General features: G+C 33.1%; 1 protein-coding gene across 2 annotated transcripts in view; it reads left to right on the top strand.

Moving 5' to 3' along the window:
* LOC132699055 (broad-complex core protein isoforms 1/2/3/4/5-like) overlaps positions 1–21,817 on the top strand; it is a 72,972-nt gene that overhangs the window by 28,985 nt on the left and 22,170 nt on the right. Inside the window, exons 6-8 of one of the 2 annotated variants that reach the window (XM_060665516.1) lie at positions 1,339–1,533; positions 6,314–6,364; positions 6,786–6,850. In XM_060665516.1, coding sequence (XP_060521499.1) covers positions 1,339–1,533; positions 6,314–6,364; positions 6,786–6,841 — 302 coding nt within the window. In that variant the 3' untranslated portion in view covers positions 6,842–6,850. Of the gene's footprint in view, positions 1–1,338; positions 1,534–6,313; positions 6,365–6,785; positions 6,851–21,817 lie in introns of those variants that run through there. The other variant, XM_060665515.1, reaches the window with a different exon arrangement.

Here is a 21,817-nt window from a genome sequence, read left to right as displayed (position 1 = left end):
TGTCAAGAACATATAGGATTTTGTGAGACTTAGTTTTAATTGAATGTTCCTGTCTACATAGATTTTGCTTCATGTTGAAGCCCGCCTTAGCTTTTTCTATGTGGATTTTAAGATCATTGCTAATATCCTAGTTGTTACGTATTAATATTAGAGCCAAGATAAGTTATGTTATCGACTCGTTTAAGTCGCTCTCCACATGCCGTTCACCCATATGGGAATCAGTCATCCGAGACAATGTTCATGCACCGTCCTTTTGCTCCGCCCCCTGAAGAAGGCTACAGGATGATTGGCGAAACGTCAGCAAGTTTGATTTATAAACAACCGACGCAGGAAGAATCAAGAATATTTATAAATGGTGTTACAGTATCCGGTCTAAGTTTCTTTGAAAAATTAATAGTATATCAAGTTATTAATATTCACTTTTTTCACTTTGATACTACCATCGACCACATCCAAGTGCTTCTCTAAAAGTGTGTTCAGAGTATAGGTTGCATCCTAATACTTGGCCGTTGACTCTATTGAAGGTTTCTGTTTATAAGCAAGAAATTCCCGTTTACTGTAGAATCTCGATCAGGATGATTGACTATCTATCTATCTATCTCTAGACTAGGACTTGTATGTCTCAGCATCTCTGATTCTAAGAAAGTTACGGATCCTCAAACGGCCCTTTCGCTTTTACATACGTAATGTACTTGGAATATACTTATATATACTTATATATACTTCCTAGGGTGTATTATTCGAACGAATATTTTTAGTACTTGGTTGGTATTTCTCCTGCTTCATATATTATTATGAATGGTAATAAGAGTTACCATTTTGTTTTACTGTCTAGATATTTCAGTATTTCAGCTGGTATTTTATCAGGTCCAATTTTTAGTCATTCCTATAGCTTTCTTTAGTTCTTCCATAATCATCTTAAGACCCGTGTCCCCATTTTCAATTCGATTGTCATCAATTAATTCTTCGACCTATTCTTTCCCATCCTTTCAAGTTATCCTAGTAATTCACATTCGGATTACCGTCCCTATCTACAAGCATATGGGGTCTGTTGCTACGTAACCCAGCAAACTCATTTGTCCTTTTATCCATTTAAGACGCTGTTTAAACGAAAACAAATTGAAATTTGTTTTTCAGTGATAATAATACCTACTAAGCTTGAAAGCAAACATTTTTGGACTTAAGTTTATATGGTTATATTTTATTTGCTGAATACGCTGTTAAAGTTTCTCCACTACAATTCGGACCATTCTGGAGATATTGAGGTCCAAAGTATTTGATTTCATCAACAAAAGTCCAAAGAAAACCGAACTAAACTAGGGTAATTTTACGTGCTAGGCGAGGCGACGACAACAGACAATGGCGCTAACAATCTACCTCACGGGCCTCATTCTGGCAGTTCGCTGGGTGAACACGACGACCACGACAGCCCCATCGGGCCGTATCTCTCGGAAAGCAAACTCTTCGCCACCGCAGCGGGTACCTTTAATTTCAGCATGGCGGCGCTGGCGGCCGACCCTTCCGCCCTTGGAAGTAAGTTTGCTTTCGTGTTATTCTTTGTCCTCCAAATGTGAAGTTACAAGTTTGAATCTATTTTTGCCCACAATTCATGAAACTACCAGTGATTTTATAAGATGCGCTCTAGTTGTGGAAAACATTGAAAAAAAAATTATAATTATAATTTTTTATTTTAAATTAATGTACGTCGACGTAAATAGAAAGAAAAATATCGGAAATCTATGTCATATTTTAATCTTTTTTAAAGACAAGTCCACAGTAATCAGCTGTGATGTAATAGTCCCACTCAACCCGATATCTTTGCTCCATTTCTTTTAGGGAATTACTGCGGGAAAATTGAAAATTTGGTTCTATGGCCACCATGATTCAAAACAAAGAAACTGGCTAGGAAGTCTCGCAAATCGTCCTTAACTTTGTTTCACTAACCGACAGCTACACGCATTATCATTTAACATCAACCTAATACATTACGTCCCTACTGCACAAAAATTAATTAATTAAAATTCTATATAATCAACTTTGTACAATACTGAAAAGCTTAAAATCCAACGAAATCACATATGTTATTCCAAAATTGGCAAAGAATATAGACTAGATCTAGTAGGGGAGTATGGCCTGGGAGAGAGCAATGAACGTGTTGACAGATTGTTTTTTTTTTTTAATAGTGGTAGCATACACAATTTACGTTAACGTAAACTGGATATTTCCAGGGGCCACACATGATAAGAAACCAGACACTATATTCTGATCAACAAAAAATTTAGGAACTCTCTCAATAGAGTTGCAACAAATCCTGGCGAGGCCATAACCCGTTAGGGGTTGGTCAAAACTGAAAGTATTCTTTTACCAAGATATTACAAGAAAATAGAGTAAAATCTAGTCACAAGAAACAATGGACGACTTAAGAAATCCTAGATCTTATGAAACAAAAAAGACAATTCAAGAATAAAACAAAAAATACGAACCGCTAAAGAGAGAGGCGAATGACGGATAAATGTGGGAAATTCGAACCGCTTAAGAGAGGCGAATGACGGATAAATGTGGGAAATGGAAGAATTTCAGAGCAAACAAATTTGAGTAGTTGCTGGTTTGTATAATAAGAAAGTCAATAATATGCAGGCGGCTTGTCCGGGAAAAACTATTATTGACCAACAACGAATTCTAAAAGTATGTAGTAAATATATAAACCAACTGTTCGAAGGCGACAGACCAAATATACACGGTTCGGTAAATCAGGAAAGCAACTGGTCAACCGGCCCTGGTTAAGTATTTACACTACCTGTGAAACGTCTAAATTATAAAATTTTCATCTTTTATTAATTCCCGAATCTGAGAACCATTCAATATCCGTATTGATCTTAAGAAATATCCTACAAATGTATTTGAAATAATCTCCTTCCTTGTCCATCGTTTGATATGTAATGGTGGCAATATAATTTTGTGTCTGATTTCTGAATCTCTCTTTAGTCCATTTCCCTAAGAAGGGATTAGTGACTATGATGGTCTTGAAGCAGTGCTTATGGTTTTGTGCCATTCCGTTCTATTCTGAGTTATGATTACGGTTTCATGAAGGCCATGGCCGATAAGATCCTTGGTTTGATCTCTCCATCTTTTGGGTGACCTTCCGCGCGGCCGTCTTCCTTCTACCTTTCCTTCGACTATTAGTAGTTGCAGCGAGTCCGTTCTTCTTGCAATATGGCCAATGAATGTTAGAAAACTTCGATTTATCGTTTTTGACAGATTTAGTTCAATGCTTAGTTCTTGAAGAACGGACTCATTTGTACGGTGGGCCGTCCAGGGTATCCATAACAGCCGCCCATATTTCAAAGGCCGCTCTATCCGCCTTGCATCGCTCTTCTTGATCGTCCAGGTTTCAGCTCCATAAGTGGCAATCGGGAACACAAGTTAACTCAACAATCTTAGTTTGGTGTTTTTAGTGATGGCTGTATCTCTCCAGATCTTACTTAACTTAATTACGACTGTTCGAGCTACTGCAATTCTTCGCTTTATTTCACCTTCACATGCACCGCTATTGTCAATTAAGGATCCCAAGTACAGGTATTTGTTCACCACATTGAACCCAGCTATGTTTTTTACGTGGGGTTGGTTCTGGTTTTGCCGGTCTACATGATATTAGTTTTGTTGGGATTTAATTTCAATCCAAATTCTGCACTAGTTTCCTGGGGACGGTGCATAATAAATTCCATTTCATCTACACTGGATGTTATGATTAGTGTGTCGTCGGCATATCTCAGATTGTTGACTTTTCTTCCCCCTACAGATATGCTACCCTGCCAGTTATTCCGCATTATATATGTACGTATGTCTGATTACTAGCGGTTAGTTAATTACATTGGTAATTCCCAACCGTTAAGGGCTTTCTCCAAGGCCACACATCTTGTTCCCGATGAACTTGCTTTGCTCTGCTTTTGCATAGACAAATGAAGCAAGAGTATTTGGTGTATCCACTGTATTGATCAAGTAAGAAATTAACCATTTTGAAATCTACTCAAATCGGCCATCCGAGTAATTAATTTGCTCCAAAACTAGTATTATTTTGACAATTGGTAATGATAAAACTCATTTTAATCTTTTGCACCTTTCAATGAAACGTCGCCAATCAGTAGACTTGTAACCCCCATCTTTGGGAGAAACTTCTTAATGTCATTACAATATATAATTTCTTAATTTTCAATTAAAAATGGCAATATCTCTCTTTCCTTTGTTGTATGTGTAATTGTTCCCGTTGGTGCTAATATATTTTGTTTCTTTGAGTCTTGGTGCTAACAGTTCTGGTTTTGTTTTTTCAAATAGATCCTCATTTATTTAAAATAAAATTCTTTCCTTTTTACGAGTATCCATTGTTGCTAAAAATCCGTAAATTGAGGCTCGGTCAAGTTTCGCCCTCTATACATTCGGTGTCACATTAAAGAATATCAAAATATTGCGCAATTTTGCTCAAGCCAAAAGAAATTTTGCCCACCAATAAAGTTTTTTCCACAAAATATTCTTGGAATCTTGCGAAATTTTACAACCAATTTGAAATTTTGCGCACCTTCGGATAGTTATGATCTTCCATAATTTCAAATTCCCCCCCCCCCCCCCGCCCAACTGCCAATCTCAACCAAATTATAACTTTCTTGTACAACTCCTATTGCGAAAAATATGGAGATCCAAAAATTCAAAATTTCCTCTAGCCCCCCTTTTTTGTATCCAAATTAATAGGTTCCACAAAAAAAAATCAACGCCCTTCCCGATCGGCGCGTTAAGATCCTCAAATTACTAAAGTGTTAGACTTGTTGAAAAACTTTTGTTCTTATTGTAATCTTTTTCGAAAAAATGTTAGAGTGTTAGACTTGTTGAAAGACTTTTGTTCTTACTGTAATCTTTTTCAAAAAAATGTCAATGCCAGAGAGCGCTTCTGGGATCTGATTTTGCTCATGATCAGTCTCTGGTGGTTGGGAGCGCCCTTTGCGAGTTGGTTCCACCACAGAGCCACCATCCTGCTCTTCTTCTCAAGATAACTAATAATTCTTGTAACTATGCCTCAGGCCTGGTTCCCATATCATACTTTTACTATTTTGAAAATGCAGATTACTTTTGAATAAACGATGACCTGGGTTCCATTGATTGGTAGGGGTTGCTGGGGCATCGATCTCTTGACGATATGCTTACTTAGACCTCTGTGTCTCATTTTTAATGAATCAGTGCATTTGGGGTTTTTAAAGACTACTGGGAAACATGTTACATTGTTTCCTTTTAAAAAACAGGAGAACGTCCCGATGTTACAAATTATGGATCTGTATCCACATTAAGTGCCGTACCAACGTTGTTCGAAAACTTAATAACACAATTTTTAACTCTCTTTTTCAAAAATACAATTATAGTTCATCAATATGGCTTTCAATCGGTAAGGTGAACAACTTAAAATCTAATTACGTACGCGGACCCAATCGCTGGTGCTTTGGAAGCAGGATATCAGATTGACGATGTTTACAAAGATTTTTGCAAAACGTTTGATCAGGTTAATCATGCAGGGGTGCTTGATAAACTCTGTGGTGAAGATATAACAGGCAGACTTCTGGAATATCTGGGGGTCGCCGTCAGGTTGTTAGACGTGGAAATTACTTGTCGGAGCCTTTTCCAGTTACTTCGGGGGTACCTCAGATCTCTCGCTTAGGGCGATCTCATATTTATCAATGATATAGCTGTCTGTTTTCATAATGCTAATTACCCACTTTTTGCCTATGACTTAAAGGTCTTCTCGATTATTCAAACTCGTGACGATCAGGTTCGAATGTATAACTCATCTAAATATTTTGTAGCGTACCACAGGACCAAGTATTATTTATTTATTTTTCTCTTGACTGTAACATTGGCTTTTACTTTTAGTTTTTACTTTTGTATCAACCCGTAATTTAATTGTGCATTTTCCTAAATTTGTTATCAAATTATTTGTGTAAAATAGCGCAACATTCAAATATACTAGGGAGGAGCATAAGACTCTCTTTTGCTAAAATTTCGTTTGAGTTGCGCAAACCTGCATCATTTTGATATTGTTTATGGTGACCTCAAATATAACTAACCCGATCTCGATAAACATAATTAATTTTACAATGAACGCAATAAAAAACAATGAAAGTGGCTTCGGGTCACTTTGTAATCCCTTTGCATACAAAATGCTCTACACCTTCCTGAAATAAACTATAATTTTATTTTGTATCACGTTTTCGAACCAACTGCAGTTAACTGGAAATGTTAACTGCGTCTTTAACGGTAGGTTTGTTTGTTCCAGGCTTCAACCAAATACACCAGGGGGGCGAGGCGCCAGCCGGGACATCGCAAGGTAAGAATAATGAATTTTTTTCCAACTTTATTATCCACCAGGAAATATTCAGCTCAATTTGCGCGCTAAATTCCGCTGAAATGTTTCACGTACGGGGTCACCATTTTCGTATGACGGACGGAGTCATTACGAATCACCGAACGCGTTCCAGCGCTATAACGAAAAGAGAAATGGTGGCCGTCGTATTAGCACCAACGATTTTCACCCACCCCGCAAAAAACGAAGAAAGTTTTTTTCTTTCTTTCTTTGGACGTGTGTGCGTATGTTTTTTGTGTTTTTGGAATGTGTTTTTCTCGTTTCTGAACGTGTTTGGTTTGTAAACTGTGTGTATATGGCGTTTTTGTTTTGTCAATGTTATTTACGTTCGACGTTTTGGGGAAGCCAACCTACACATTTCCGTGCGTTTCGTCGTTTTTTCTAGAATATGTTAGAGATTATCGGGCAGAGCACTATCGACGCCGATTGAGTAGCCACTGAAAATTCGGGACATTTAATTACGGATAGTTATACGTAGTAATAGGCAGTTTTCGACAATGCATCGATTGCTTTTTATTTCAGTAATTTTTTTATTGTTCAATGTTGCGATTTTTAAATTAAAACAAGTGTATGTATTTTCTATAAAAGTATTTCAATTCGGAAAGACAGGATGTGTCCTTATTAGTCATGTGGTTAACTTTCTATTCAAAATAAGGGAATATTATCAAATACAACATGGAAAATACTCCGGCTTTTTATATTAATGACGTGATAAGCGGTATTTTGGTCCATTTTAAAATTTATTGTGTCGTCATTTTGAGTACTTTTACCGGATATCTCTGTTATTTTTACAGAGACACAATGCGCTATATTTTCGTAAAACAAAACATCCCGTTAACTACACCCAGATTTTAAGATACAGGATACTTTTGAAAGTGTTACCTCGTCTCTCCGTTATCTCTAACTTTATCGAAAAGATAAAGTAACATGTTTATAGATTTTTTTCTGTAGAATGCAGTGGTGTAGATATTTTTATATTTGCTATTTTTGAATTATTTTCATTTGAATATGAATAAGTTGTAATATTAATAATATAACATTTTCCTTTTTCTTTACCTTTTCAAATATGTAAATGATATGTGTATTCACTTTTTCTCAAAAACACGATAAAAATGACAATTTTCCAAAATTAAATGCACAATTTAATACTATGCTCAGACTAAAATTTACGATATTTTAGTCACGTATTCTGTGACCCAAAATTAGTATAAAAATTCATATAAAGTATGCTCCAAAACGTCTTAGATTTTAACATACAGGTTGATGGCGATTTTTTGTAAATGTTTTCGAAACACTTAAATATTTTTAAATAAAATTTGGTAAAGTTACTAAACTTTTAGGCTCTATTTACCGAACTAAAACTTAGTATTGGATTGTCTTCAGGGGTGGGTAACACAGGGGATACGTGGGAAAAATTTGCACCAAATTTTTTGTTTGTAGAAGTTTCGTAATTTGGCCTGCAGAATTTCAAAATCTGAAATTTTCTACTTAATTAAGGTACCCTTATCGCACCTCGCTAGAACACACCGTTTTCGAGAAAAATGCTTTTTAAAATTTAATTACAAATTATATTTTTTATTTTAATGTTTACAATCGAGGTGCAGGTAATCGTTAGTTTTAACCCTTGGAAGTTAATGCGCATTTCATTTGTTTGTGTTTCTAGGTAAATAAAAATGAATTGTCAATTATTCGACAGCTTTCAATTTTGCTCATTGTTGGTAAAAAATAGTTTTTACTTGGATTGTTCTTATAAATCCTTTTATTAACAAAAGACAAATCAATCTCTCAACTGTAAAGCAAATTATTCTAATAAAAATTATAAACTTTACACTTTAAAGAAGGTGCTCAAAAAAGTTGCCTTGTTCACAAAGGCAAAGTCGGGCTCTACGGCTAATCTCATGTGAAGTACGTGAAACTTCGAAATTGTTACGTCGCATTTGTTTTCCTTCCAAACGTATCCTTTCGAGCAACTCTACCAGCTGTGATTATCTGTGCCTCGATTGTAAACATTAAAATAAAAAAAAATGTAATTACATTTTCAATACCATTTTTCTTGAATACGGTGCGTTCTAGCGAGGTCCGACAAGGGTACCTTTTATACGTAGAAAACCTTAGATTTTTAAATTCTGCAGTCCAAATTACGAAAATTAGACAAACAAAAAATTTGGGCCAAATTTTTCTCACGCCTCCCCTGTGTTACCCACCCCTGAAAACAATAACAAACAAAGTTTTAGTTCGTTAAATAGAGCCTAAAAGATTTAGAAACTGTGCCAAATTTTATTTAAAAAAATTTACGTGTTTCGAAAATATTTACAAAAATCGCCATCACCTCTTCAAAGTTAACATCCTGTAAGTTAAAAACTAAGACGTTCTGGACCCTACTCTATATGACCTTTTATTCCTTATTTTGGGTCACAGAATATGTGGTTAAAATAATGACGTCTAATTCTGGGACACCCTGTATAACCATCATTATATCATGCTTATAATGTATAGGTCCATACGTACTGTAAGACCTCTTTCAAAAATTCGATAAACTATATACAAAATACATTTAATGGAAGAGAGAACTGTGCTTGTGCCGATAATACAGAAACTTATAAAGCAATTGAGAAATAAATTTGGAAAAGGTCCATTCTCAATTTTAATCAATGACAATACGGCATTCAACAACCGAGATCCAGATTGTCAATAAGTTTGCATGAGGCATTTTCACGGCAGTATTTGCTCAAACTACGAATAGAAATAGAAAAGAAATGGCGCAAAGTGTAACCAAAGCTACAAATGTTTAGCAAGTACTTTGTATTTCTGAGTTATATATTTGCTTTAAGTGTGTGTTTTTTTTTAATTCTTCCATCCCACCATATTGTCAAAGTAAGTGAAAATAGCATCCAAAACAAACTGAAATAAAATCGCAACTCTTACTCAGTTATCTACAAGTCTAGGAAAATATAACAAAAATAACAATTTATATTATCCTAATTTCGAAACGAACTCTTTAGGAACAGTTTGGATACTGCAGACACTACTCACTTTACTGATTGTGAAAGCGGATAATTTTAACTGATTTAATGTAATTTAAAGTAATGCTGAAGAAGGTAATCGGATTCATTAAAAATGTGTTTGGTCACCGTGTGGGCTTTATAGTTAATATTCTCTTTTATTCACTCGTTTTATATAAATAGTTTAATAGGAATTCATCATCTTTCATTCAAGCTCTCGAAATATTTGTCCCTCAGCATCGATTTAATTTATAAAAAAGTAATAAAATGCAGACAACACATACTACAAAATGACCAAGCTCTATTTCAACTGATATATCCACACCAGCAGAGAATCGGAATAGGCAGGTTAAAAAAAAATGTTTGGTTGTATTTTATGTATGTATATCCCAAAACGCCTATCTCTGCTTTATGAATCAAAAGTCGATCGAAAAAGCGATATAGCGGTGTATTTGAATTTTTTTTTTGTTTCTTTTCATAGATAATGGTCATTTAAATTAAATTATGCATTTTATTTGAGAAAATTGTCAATTAGTTGCGTGTTTACGTGAAAAAGTGCATACCATTATTTTTTTTCCAAAAAAAGAAAAATTTCATGGTCCACTGATATACAAAATGTTCAAATTAAAAAATAACTTTGCTTTATAGCACAAAAATAGTACCTAAGGATGTAAAGGAAATTGTCTACACCGTTACTTTATCTTTTCGATAAGTTTAAGGTAAACGAAGGGACGTGGGGCGGTTCCAAAATGCAACACTTTCAAAAATGCCCCCATAACATAAAGAATAAAACGGATATGAAAATGTTGTTTACGACATAATTACTGCCACGAAAACAACTTTCTATCTATAAAAAGATCAGGGATATGTCGCAAAATTATCTAAAATAGGATGCCCTGTACAGGGTGTGTCAGTGTCTGGGTTTCGATTTTCATAAAAAAAGTAACAGAAAAACTGCACAAAGTTTTGGTTTTTTTAAAAACTGATAGTTTAATCAGTCAACAGCCAAATCCTTTTCTTATATGTGCCCTCTGTATTTTTGATTTTTCGAGAGCAGCTTCAAATTACCTTTTCACGGCCTGGCCACCACCAATATAGTAACAACCTCCTAAAAACATTTCCGAAATATTATATCCCAATCTAATTAATTGTAGTCAGTTTAAAAACTTTACATGTCCAAAGCCTACTTGTAATTTGTTCGAAGAGGACTCAGTGAAACATTACGCTTGTTATATTTTCGGAAATGTCATTTTAAATGCAATTTTGCTGTTGAAAACTAATAAATTATTAATTGTGAGAAAATTATACTTATTCTTCTTATTAAAATTGGGCCCCGTACAGACACGCCCTCCTCTCGAAACTGTCCAATTTGTACGTACAAAATTTCGGAATTTATTTGCGCAAGTTACCGTTATTGAAAATTTAATTTAAATTGGTTACGTATTTTATCTAATCAATGTGGATACTGATTAATTAAACCTTAATATGAAGCCCCGATACCACACAGAGTGAAAGCACCAATAGATACGTAAACACTAACCAAAATTCGTTCCTTTGTGTTGTTCCATAAACTATAAACAAATAATAATATACAACATTTAAAGTCATTAGTCCTAGTCAAGTTGAAGTAATATGTGCGTGTCTAACTTGTACTCAAATCTTATCGCTGCTGTTTGTAAATTTATTAAAAAACCTATATGTAAATATGTTTTGTAATTTTGTACAGAGCCGGGATAAGGTTTTAGATTTATAAGTTTAATGCCAATATGCTCCAGAAATGCGATGCTCCACTAAAACCAAGGAAAACTACTTAAAAAAAAATATTGCTAAGATTTTATTTCATATTGCTTCTTTTCCAAGTTGTACTAAAAATTATGCTACCGTTTGCATAAATATAATGTTTTTTAAAACGGCGCTTACTTATTCTACATGGCATTATTTTCGTTTAGATTAATATTGTCGAATATAAAAAAAATTCTAATAAAAGCTGGAAATAAGTATCGAAGTTTTTATTATAATATGGAAAAACATTTTACGAAAATATGATTTATTATTTTTAATATTTTGTAGCAAATCCTGCATCTCCTAGAGAAAGAATCATCCAATTTTTGTAGAAATTCTGCAGGAATTTGCGACCACTCTGATTAGTGTTATTAAAGATATCCTGTCGACTTTTAATATTGGAATGCATTCGAATACGCCAATCCAAGACATCCCAAAGATTGCAATGCGGTTCATATCAGGCGATTGGGCCAGTCAAAAAGAGTTATCTTTTTATCTCTAAACTATTCTTTCACTAACTTGCAATGTATTTTGAAATATCTCTTTGTATTGAAATCTATCCATTTTCCCGGATCGGGAAAAACCTTGAATTTTGTGCCCATCGCTCTTCTTTCATATTGTCTACCATGAGTTCCAAAGAGGAAAAATTTGCTTTCACCATTTCAAGGGACAATATTCCATTTTTCTCTTGCCCAAGATAGTTGAGCTCTGACAAACTCCATTCGGGCCTTTCTATTTTTCTTTGAAGGAAGCGGTTTTTTAACAGCAACTGATGAAGACCTTCGTTAATTAAAAGGTTCCTGGCCGTTATACAGGTTACTTTAATACCAAACTAGTCCGAGATTTCGTTTTTGATTTTTTCGGTTTCTTAAGATATTCTTAAGATGGCTTTATCAATCCTGTAAGTGGTTTTACGAAGTCTTCCGAACTTCCGACTTTTTTTCCCATTTTAAATAAATCTACACTTTTTTGTTTGAAATCGGATGAACAGTAACAGTGGCTGTGCACGGTCAATAACTACTTTAACATGATTTTTGAAGTGCAGAATTAATATTGAACAATTTAGCATACAAATTATAAACAGTTTCTATACTTATTTCCAACCACAAAAAAGCAGGAAAATAAGTAGCCCTGTCACAATAATTTAGTAGCTAGATCAGAAGAGGGTCAGTAGTTTATACATTACTGTATAAACGACTGTATACGAATAAGAAACAGAATAAGTATCTACTTTATAAATGTTTTTTTATTCATATTCGTGTGACACTATTAGCGCATAACAAAATTGTCACCGTCACAATATATCACTAACAAATCGATGTGAAAGTGAAACCCATGTAGAAATTTTAATAAATAAATATAAACAATCTCTGAGATCTGCCAACATCTTCATCACTACGCTGTTTTCATATTGAACTTCTTCAAATGATTTTACTGCTTGTCCCCTGTGACCCCTTTATATTTTTTTCTATCAGTCATAATTTCCCGTCTAGTGCACTGTAGAGTGTGGCCGACTGCGATTTTCGGACAACATATTAAATGCTGTCATGTATTTTTGGAGCAAACTGGCGTGGTTAACTTTTAAATTTAAAACTTTGTTAATCTTGATGGAAGCTTCGTTATATCTCTAAGTCCGTTTCAGAAAGGCGTAAAGTAATAAAACCTCATCATATATGCAAAGACAAAAATTTGGGATTTCGTGCATAGTATTAGATACCATTATACCATCATTTCTTATTAAATATTATATGAATTGTTTCAAGGCAAATACGAACAACTTAAGGGATTATTCTTTATTTAAAGCAGATGGTACAGTTGGAGTCAAAAGACAACAAATATGGCTGAAATTTTATGTTTTAATCTTTTATGCTAAAAACAAAAACAAAAAAATATTACCAAGTATTACTATAATACTAATACTTCAATACTTCCGTAACATTTTAATGTTCTATCTATTTGTGTTTTTAAGTTTTTTTTTTATGGAATAAAAATAATAAACCAATAATAATGCAATAAAAAAAATTATTTGCCATGTTATTGCACAAGCTTAGAAATTAATGAAGCAAATATAATAGGTTTTTAATCATCCTGTATTGCAAGAACCAAATCGCAGCGGATCAATGATATGATCTTTTTATCTTAAAATTACTCAATATTCATAGGTACTTTTTATCTTAAAGTTAGTCAAAGATTATCCCTTTAAAGTTTAGGCAAGTACATAATTAACAAATCTTTCATTAACCACAGTCTCATCAAGGTAAAACATTTTCTTCTGTTCTCTTCGATACTACGTTATACTTCTGAAGCATTTTTCTGGTCAGCATACAAGCGCGTTGTGTGTTTCTCAGGCAAAATTCAGATTAATTTTGTTATACCGGGTGTCCATTTTTCGATGGTTTTACGGGATATTTCGCTTATTCGCTATTTTTTCGAGAAACAAGAGATGCTGAGAGAAATGAGAAAAAAAACGGAATTATCTATTTTTAAATACACTCACCATATAATTTTTGGATAATTCGATTTAGTTTCTCGAGTGTATCTTAGAAATATATAAAACTCTAGAAATCTTTTTAATATTGAGCCTAATATTTAAGTTTTTTTAGTCATTCTACTTGGTTGGCCATGACGGGTCTTAAAAAAATGCCCCTAATGTAATAAAACGAATTATTAAAATCAAATTATTTTTAATCTTAAATTGATTTCTTATAGGTTTGGATTGCAAGTGTTTGCTCAAATTGTTTTTTGTTATGTGTTAATTGATTCTCATTTAATAATAAATGGCACTGCTCAAATCCGTCATTGTTTGGTGCTCGACGGTATGTATTTTAATAATTAATAATAAAAATTATTTGGATGTATTGAATTCAATGAAATAACTCCATCAATATCCTTATTTCCATGATCCATGTTTAACTAAATTTGATTTTCATTTTTAAAAAATTATTTCTTCTGCATATCTATCAGTAATAGATTAATAATAATAAATAGATAGTTTTGATTAGAATAATATACAATAAATGTAAACCTGTTAAAATAGATTCTAAAGCTTTATCCGCATTTTCTTTACACTGAATATAACAAACTAGCATGTCGTGTTTTTAAAAATTTTCATTCAATTTAATATTTGCTAGCTCATTTTGAATCAATAATTTCCAAATGTGGCAGGACTGTGTTAGTTTGTTCTTAAAATAACCTGTCATGGCCAACTAATTAAAACGAATATATTTTTCATATGTTGCGTAAAAAACGGCAACAAATACACTTTATACTTTTGCGATAGACTTTAGAATAACGGAGATACGAGGAGTGTCCTAAAATGCAAATCTTCCAAAACATCCCGTAGCTCAAAAATCAAACAGGCTATAAAAATTCTTTGGCGACATCGTTTATTTCTTCAAAAAGTAGCACAAAAAGTATTGTCGTGAAAACATAATTAACTAAAACCATCGGAAAAAGGACACCGGTACAATATAAAGTAATTTCTCAAAGAATTTCAACGAACACCAGAAGAAGAACGAATAACAGAGGAATTCCAAAGAATAATAAATAATATAAATAATGAAGCGCAATATATGACAATGACAATAACAACTTTATTAGAATCGGATTCACAATGCAAATTCCTATTATTATTATTATTATTATTATTAATATTTATCTACTTTATGCTTTTCTGAAACAGCCCATAACCTTCATAATCCTGGAGCCAGCTGAGATTTTTGGAACGTCACCGAAACCATGCTAAGATACTCTGTTTTACTTCGTATTGATAGTAAACGAAGTGATTGTCAGCTGTTAAAGCTGCATTTCTGTCACTCACAAGCATACAATAGTTATTTAAAAAAAATCAATTTCAATAAAGCTGATATTTTTCTTATCGTAATTTGTATGTAGGTGCAAAAAAGATGGTGAACGCTGGTATTGTTATGTATTTATTTCAAAGGTGCGATCGTAAACCATATGCTGACCATTGCCATTCGGGGCTGTTATTTGAAGCTCGCGACTGCGAATGTGTCGAATTTAGTGAGTTTTTGCGTATTTCGCTCCGGAAATTTAAATTCTGACAGTGGGCACGTCAAAGAATTTCAGTGAAATAAGTATCCAGTATCAAGTCTGTGTCTGTTGCACAGTTTCAATGCCAAAAGATGTATACAGTGTGTCCCGAAATTAGTATGTAAAACGCCATATTGTACTTCCAAAAGATGTCCTAGTTTTTTATTTTAACAAATGTAGAGATACGCCCCCTTACAGAACCACGGCTCCTAAAATAGAGAAAGTTTGGAAATTTTACCGTTTTAGTCATTTTTGTATACTGAAACTGATTCTTCAATGAGAAATGTAAAATTTGGGTCAGGGGCGTAACGAGAAAAAAGTACACTTAATCATCAGATATTGAAAAGTACGCCTTGAAACAGAATTGAAAAAAATATTACTTTGTTGCCAATTTTTCATTTACGAGATTTTTCTTCACATTGGGTCTTTGAAGTTCTTGTTAGCAGCAGCGAATTAAGAGGTATTTATTTTATTTGCGGTAATAGCAATGGTAAGGTCTGTTCATAGATATATGAAAGTGACTAACTGATACCAATTAATGAAAGACCCGGGCAAGCTGTAAGAATGAAATATGGCCGAACAAGTCCGTTCATTGCTTAGAATTTAATTATTTGGGGTTTTGTTGGGAAAGATACTAAACAATATTTATTTATTTATGTATATATTTATATTTAAATCTAAAATAAAATTACAAATTATTTTTATTACCTACTTAAATTACTTAAAATTATTCACATAATATATCAGTATCACTATCGCTACCATCGCCTGTTTTAATTATTATTTGTTCTATATTAATTGCAATATGGATATACGCTTGTCCTGTTTTTTCTATATGTTTAACAAAATTTGCCCAGCTTTGTGGAGGGAAGTTAAAAACTTCAGTTTCTATAAGTTTGAGGACATTGGAGTTAACAGGGGGAAAACATTTTGTCTGCAATTTTTTTGTGATACTTTCCAATTACAAATAAAAAAATAAACTGTATATCGAGATAAATAAAAATGAGATAAAAAAATCTGGTTGGCTACTGTCACTTCTTAAGGGTTTCTTATTATTCCTTTTTTTGACATTGTTTAGTTAGTTTCAATACAAAATATGAATAATTTAATCAGAAATTTATTACCTAATCATCTAATTGTTCAATTATAAGAGTTTTATTTCAATAATTGTTAATCACACTAATGCAAAATGGCAAATGTGAATGGGAAATTTTATGAAAAAATTGCAGAAAACAAACATGTAATAAAGTCATTTATCGACATTTATTTTTCCTTGTCATTGTCCAAGTTTTTATTTAAATTTAGTAAAGAATTAAAAATTAAAATAAAAAAATATACAGAAAGTGTTTTTATAATACTAATACTTCCGTAATATCTTAATGTTCTATCTATTTTTGTTTTATAAGTTTTTTGTTTATAGAATAAAAATTAATTAATTTAAATTAAGTTTAGAAATTAATGAATAAAATAAAATTACAAATTATTTTTATTACCTACTTAAATTACTAAAAATTATTCACATAATATATCAGTATCACTATCGGTGCCATCGCCTGTTTTAATTATTATTCGTTCTATATTATTTGCAATATGGATATACGATTGTTCTGCCATTTCTATATGTTTAACAGAATTTGCGCAACTCTGTGGAGGGATGTTAAAAACTTCGGTTTCTATAAGTTTGACGACATTGGAGTTAACACGGGGAAAAACATTGTTAAGACGAATGGCAGATTACAGTTGGTGCCCAACATGTTCAATGGGATTAAATATACAGTGGTAAGATGGAAGCCTTAAAACTCTATGCCCTAGATTTTTTGCATAATTATCACAGATGCACTTCTTGTGTAGGTTCAAGCTTTGTAGAACCTCAATTAATTGGTTTTTGGTATAATCTTCGTGAAGATAAACATTGTTTGTAACTTCCTTAGTCTCAATAGAATAGTGTTTTCTACATTTGGGCGGGAGCATCTCCTGAGATGCACTAGACTCGCACATATTTTGCATAATTCGCACACGATTCAACACACACTGTATTACAAACGAAATAAGAATGATTATTAATAAACTTAAACTAAGTAGTATACCAAACCAAAGAATATTAAACACAGGTAGGTATAAAATTGTTTTCTATTACGGACCACAATTTTACCTGAATTTCAATTCCGAAACTTTAGATAATAATCTTGTCGCATTATATGTATATGCATGTATATGTATATGCCACCCTTTCTTTCTTATATCTATGAAGAGACCATACCACGCGTGTCGATGTACGGGAGTGCATATATTGGATTGGATATTATCCTGAAAATCCTATAATATACTGTTATACTTTGGGATACGGTGTACAGTAAAGACCGCTGCTTTTGCTGTAAAAATTGTTACGTCGAAGAATCCAATAAAACTAAAACTTAGTAAAATAATCATTACACATTACATATGTACACTTGCTTATGCGTGCAGCAATGAACTGTAACATCCGATTGCCAACCTACCACAGAAAACTGACCTGACTATTTTTTTAATAATACTAATATTTTTCACCATGTTTTCCATGATTACGTGTGAAGCTGGCATGTAATACACCACTGAATTATGTACAATATGATTAACATAGAAAAAAATCGCAGCTTTTCTTCATATTGATTTTTTTTTCAACAATTACCGTAAGTGTGTGATGACCGCAAATGCGCCAGCTGACTTTCAAACTAATTTTTTACATTACCCAAAGAACTATACCACAAAATCTTTTTATTCTTACTATTAGAGATGAAAATTTCCAGCTGGTCCCATGGCTGTAACGGAGCTCCGTCGTAGCTAATTTCTTAAAGATCTTGTAAATAACCGTATGGTGGTCTGCGACTAACAAACGCGCGTGTACATAGTTGTTATCGAAACCCAATAAGCACGACGATGGACGAACGCGACGCTAATATGGGGTCGTTCCTTCTGCCGTTAGGTGGCGCGGCTGCGGCAGAAGACTTTCGATGTCAGCCGTGCAACAAGAGCCTAAGCTCGCTGACCAGACTCAGACGGCACATACAAAACGTGCACATGCGACCCTCGCGGGAACCCGTGTGCAATATCTGCAAACGGGTGTATAGCAGCCTTAACTCGCTGCGCAATCACAAGAGTATTTATCATCGGAACGTCAAAAATATCAAGGACGACCGTCCGCTAGTGTCGCCGCACTCGTTTTACTTGTGAACGCGGGCGGTTGCGCAAGACGGTTCACCTCATGGGCAGTCAGTTACAAAAACGAACTGGTAGACTCTCGCTCACTTTAAAATATACCCGCAGAGAGGAACGCGGTCTTTATCGCCTATGCCCCAACTAACATTTATAAGTGGTTTATAACAAAGAGAGAAAGAAATTTAGGTTAATAGTTTTGAAAAACGTTCAATAAATATAAAAATACTTACGTTTAATAATGTTGCATCCAAACCGTTTCCTTTACTTCGTTTATAAAACGGTTAGAGTTCGTTATTTCCGCAAAACCTTTGTAAATCTTAAAACACCTCAAAAATATTCTACTGTCACTGTTTGACGTATATAACTTTATAAAACTTTTAGCCCAGTAACAAACCTTTTCACTTAGAAAACCGCTATTTTTTCGAAGTTTTGATGTTTAATTTAAAATGTCACCACCTAAGAAAACTTGTTTAAAAGGTTAAACCTTGCCCTAAGAACTAACTATTTCTTAGTATTAGCAAAATATTATTTTAAAATTTATTAAATGTCATACCAAAAAGGTCTAGTGACTCTTCATCATCAACTTTGTCATGGATTGTATAAATGGAGAATTAGGAAATTAACGAATTTTTCGAACATAGTAAAAATGGATGAAAAGATTTTGAGACCGTGTGTAATTCTTACAATAAATCTTAGTATTTTATTGTCGCGTAGGACAATGTTTACAATATTTGCTTCAAATGATGAGTTAACATCTAAGGTGATACTAAAGTCTCTGACTCTGTTGGATGTTGGATTTTTTTCTTCAAAAAATCAATCTTAAAAAAATCTTAAAAATATCAATATCGAACCGAAAAATACTAAAGAGACTCAAATAGAATCCCTGGGGAACACCCGACGTAACATTGCACACTGCGAGCGGTCGGTCGACCGAAGGTAAGATGATCAACTTTATCAAAAGTCTTGGAAAAGTCGGTGTACACAGGGCAGGTTTCTTTGCTTCCTGTCAAAATATATGTAATTTTTTCTTCAATTGTTTTAATTAGAATTTATTCTATTTAAAAAATTGTTTGTGGTTCTGCGCACTGGCACTAGTGCTCATTTTTTCTAAGACACTTTCAGAATAGCGAAAATATTCCGGCACCAAATCTGGGTTCCGAATAACTTTTTTTCATTTTAAGGGGTTAAAAGCACTCCACTGTGCCCGGAACGGCCGCCAAGGACGGTGCTGTTTTCCCAACTTCTTTAAATTGAACAATTTTGCATTAAATAAAAAACTGAAAAGTGCATTGCATAATCGACATTTGACACTTGCGCAGTAATAGTTTTCAATTGTTTTTCCGGTTACGAAAGTTTTTATAAATACCGTTTTGGTAACTTATAAAACTGTAAGTATTGAAAAAACACCCTTAGTTTTCCTGTAAGACACCGAAGTAAGTTTTATAGAAGTTTACAAATATTACTTGAAAGCTTTTATATGGCGGTCATTGTTATTTCGAATTGACATAAATAAATAAACAAGACAATGAAGAATGTCGCATTTTAATCAATGTTCCTGAAACTTAAAGATATATTTCTTCAATAATATACGATTTAAGAATGTTCTGCATTTAATTGCAAGAAATCTTGATAACCTTCAGATTTTTACAAAAATTCATTTTTAAAGTGATTATAACTTAGGTGCTTCAGTTTCAGTAAAGGGTAAAATAAAAAATTATTCGTAGTAGGTTTTCAGAGTTTTTGAGATTCTATAATATAATATAATGTTATATGTTATATGTTATATAATGAAATAAATACAAGGACACGAAATAAAATATATCTCAAACAAATGATATAGAAAATGGTGAAGCTAAAATGAGACGTTGTTTGTTTGGTGGTTATAAACACCGTAGGTAACTTTTATAACAGTAACGAAAAAGTTTTATAGAACCATTATAGAACAATTTAGTTACAAATAAATGTCGAGAAAAATTTGTTCACCATTATTTTTACACGGTTCTCAACTTAAGTGCTGTAAGGGTTTTTATAAAAGTAACATTAACGTTATAAAACAAAAAATGTTAGTTGGGTTGCTCTTTCATAATCAGATTTACGATACAATTATAAGCCTACCATTTTCATTGAGCTTGAGACTGAGTCTTTTTTCTCGGACATGGTTTTTGCATTTGTTGAGTCCAATGCAAGTAGCAACTAACTCAACATTTTTTAAAATATTTTGAACAATGCCTATGGGGCTGTCCTCTTCGTGTCTGTAGTTGACGCATCGCAACCATAACTCTTTAAAGAACGGAGCGGTCTCTAGGACTTCTGATCTTATATATAAAACCATTTAAATCGTACAAACTATATATTTAATATACTTACGGAGCCGTTTAAACATGAGCAAGCCAAGGATTTTTATGCTCGGTTGTAAATAGAGCTTTGCAAGCTATAATTACCGAGTCCGAGATGAAAATGGTCAAGTTTAAAGTCGAAAAGACGAACTCTCGGATATATATTATTTTAATAAATCGCCCTTTTATCTCGAACTCGCTATCTGAAGATAATGTTTTTTAGTTCTTTTTATGAATACGTCTTAAGACTAGCTTTCGCTACTCATAAATCTTATATCGACTAAAGTGTAGGGTGATAAGGGTTCTTTTTGTAAAAACTTATTACTGAGACGTGCTTGACTATAGAACCGTCCTTATTACTACCCTCGATAACACTTTTGTAACGAACGTGACAGACTTAGAACTCGCGTATTTCCCAAATAGGAGTGAATATCTATCGTTTGTCTTCCATCGTTTCGAATAGATACGAAAGAAGTTCCTACGATGGCGATAATTCGAATTCAATACGCCAGAAAGCGAACCATAAAATTCCAACCAAAGGGTGTTCCAAAGGTAATGCAAACATTACAGAAGTGTTGCACTAAATTAACATACGGGAAACACTATTATTTAATTATTAAATTTTTATTAAACACTAATATTAACGTGGATTGGAGCTTACAAACTCCGACAGTGTGTTAGATAGGTAAATAGAAATTTCATTGTTCTCAATCGTACAGTTTTGTAACAATCTAATGCAAACTATAAATTACGTCAATATTAATAAGCGCCTAAAAACTATTAAAATTTTATTAAACCATAGAAAAAAAGAAAGAAAAAATATGATAAGGTAAATAGAAATTTCATTGTTCTCAATCGTACAGTTTTGTAACAATCTAATGCAAACTATAAATTACGTCAATATTAATAAGCGCCTAAAAACTATTAAAATTTTATTAAACCATAGAAAAAAAGAAAGAAAAAATATGATATTTGAAACAACTGAATAATCGTCGATTGATATACACTTCACTGAAAATATCTTTATGATTGAAATTAAAAAGAAGGCG

Source organism: Cylas formicarius, unplaced genomic scaffold (assembly GCF_029955315.1).
Source record: "Cylas formicarius isolate icCylForm1 unplaced genomic scaffold, icCylForm1.1 PGA_scaffold_3__17_contigs__length_32017465, whole genome shotgun sequence".
NCBI lineage: Eukaryota > Metazoa > Arthropoda > Insecta > Coleoptera > Brentidae > Cylas > Cylas formicarius.
This window is presented reverse-complemented; position numbering and strand designations above follow the sequence as displayed.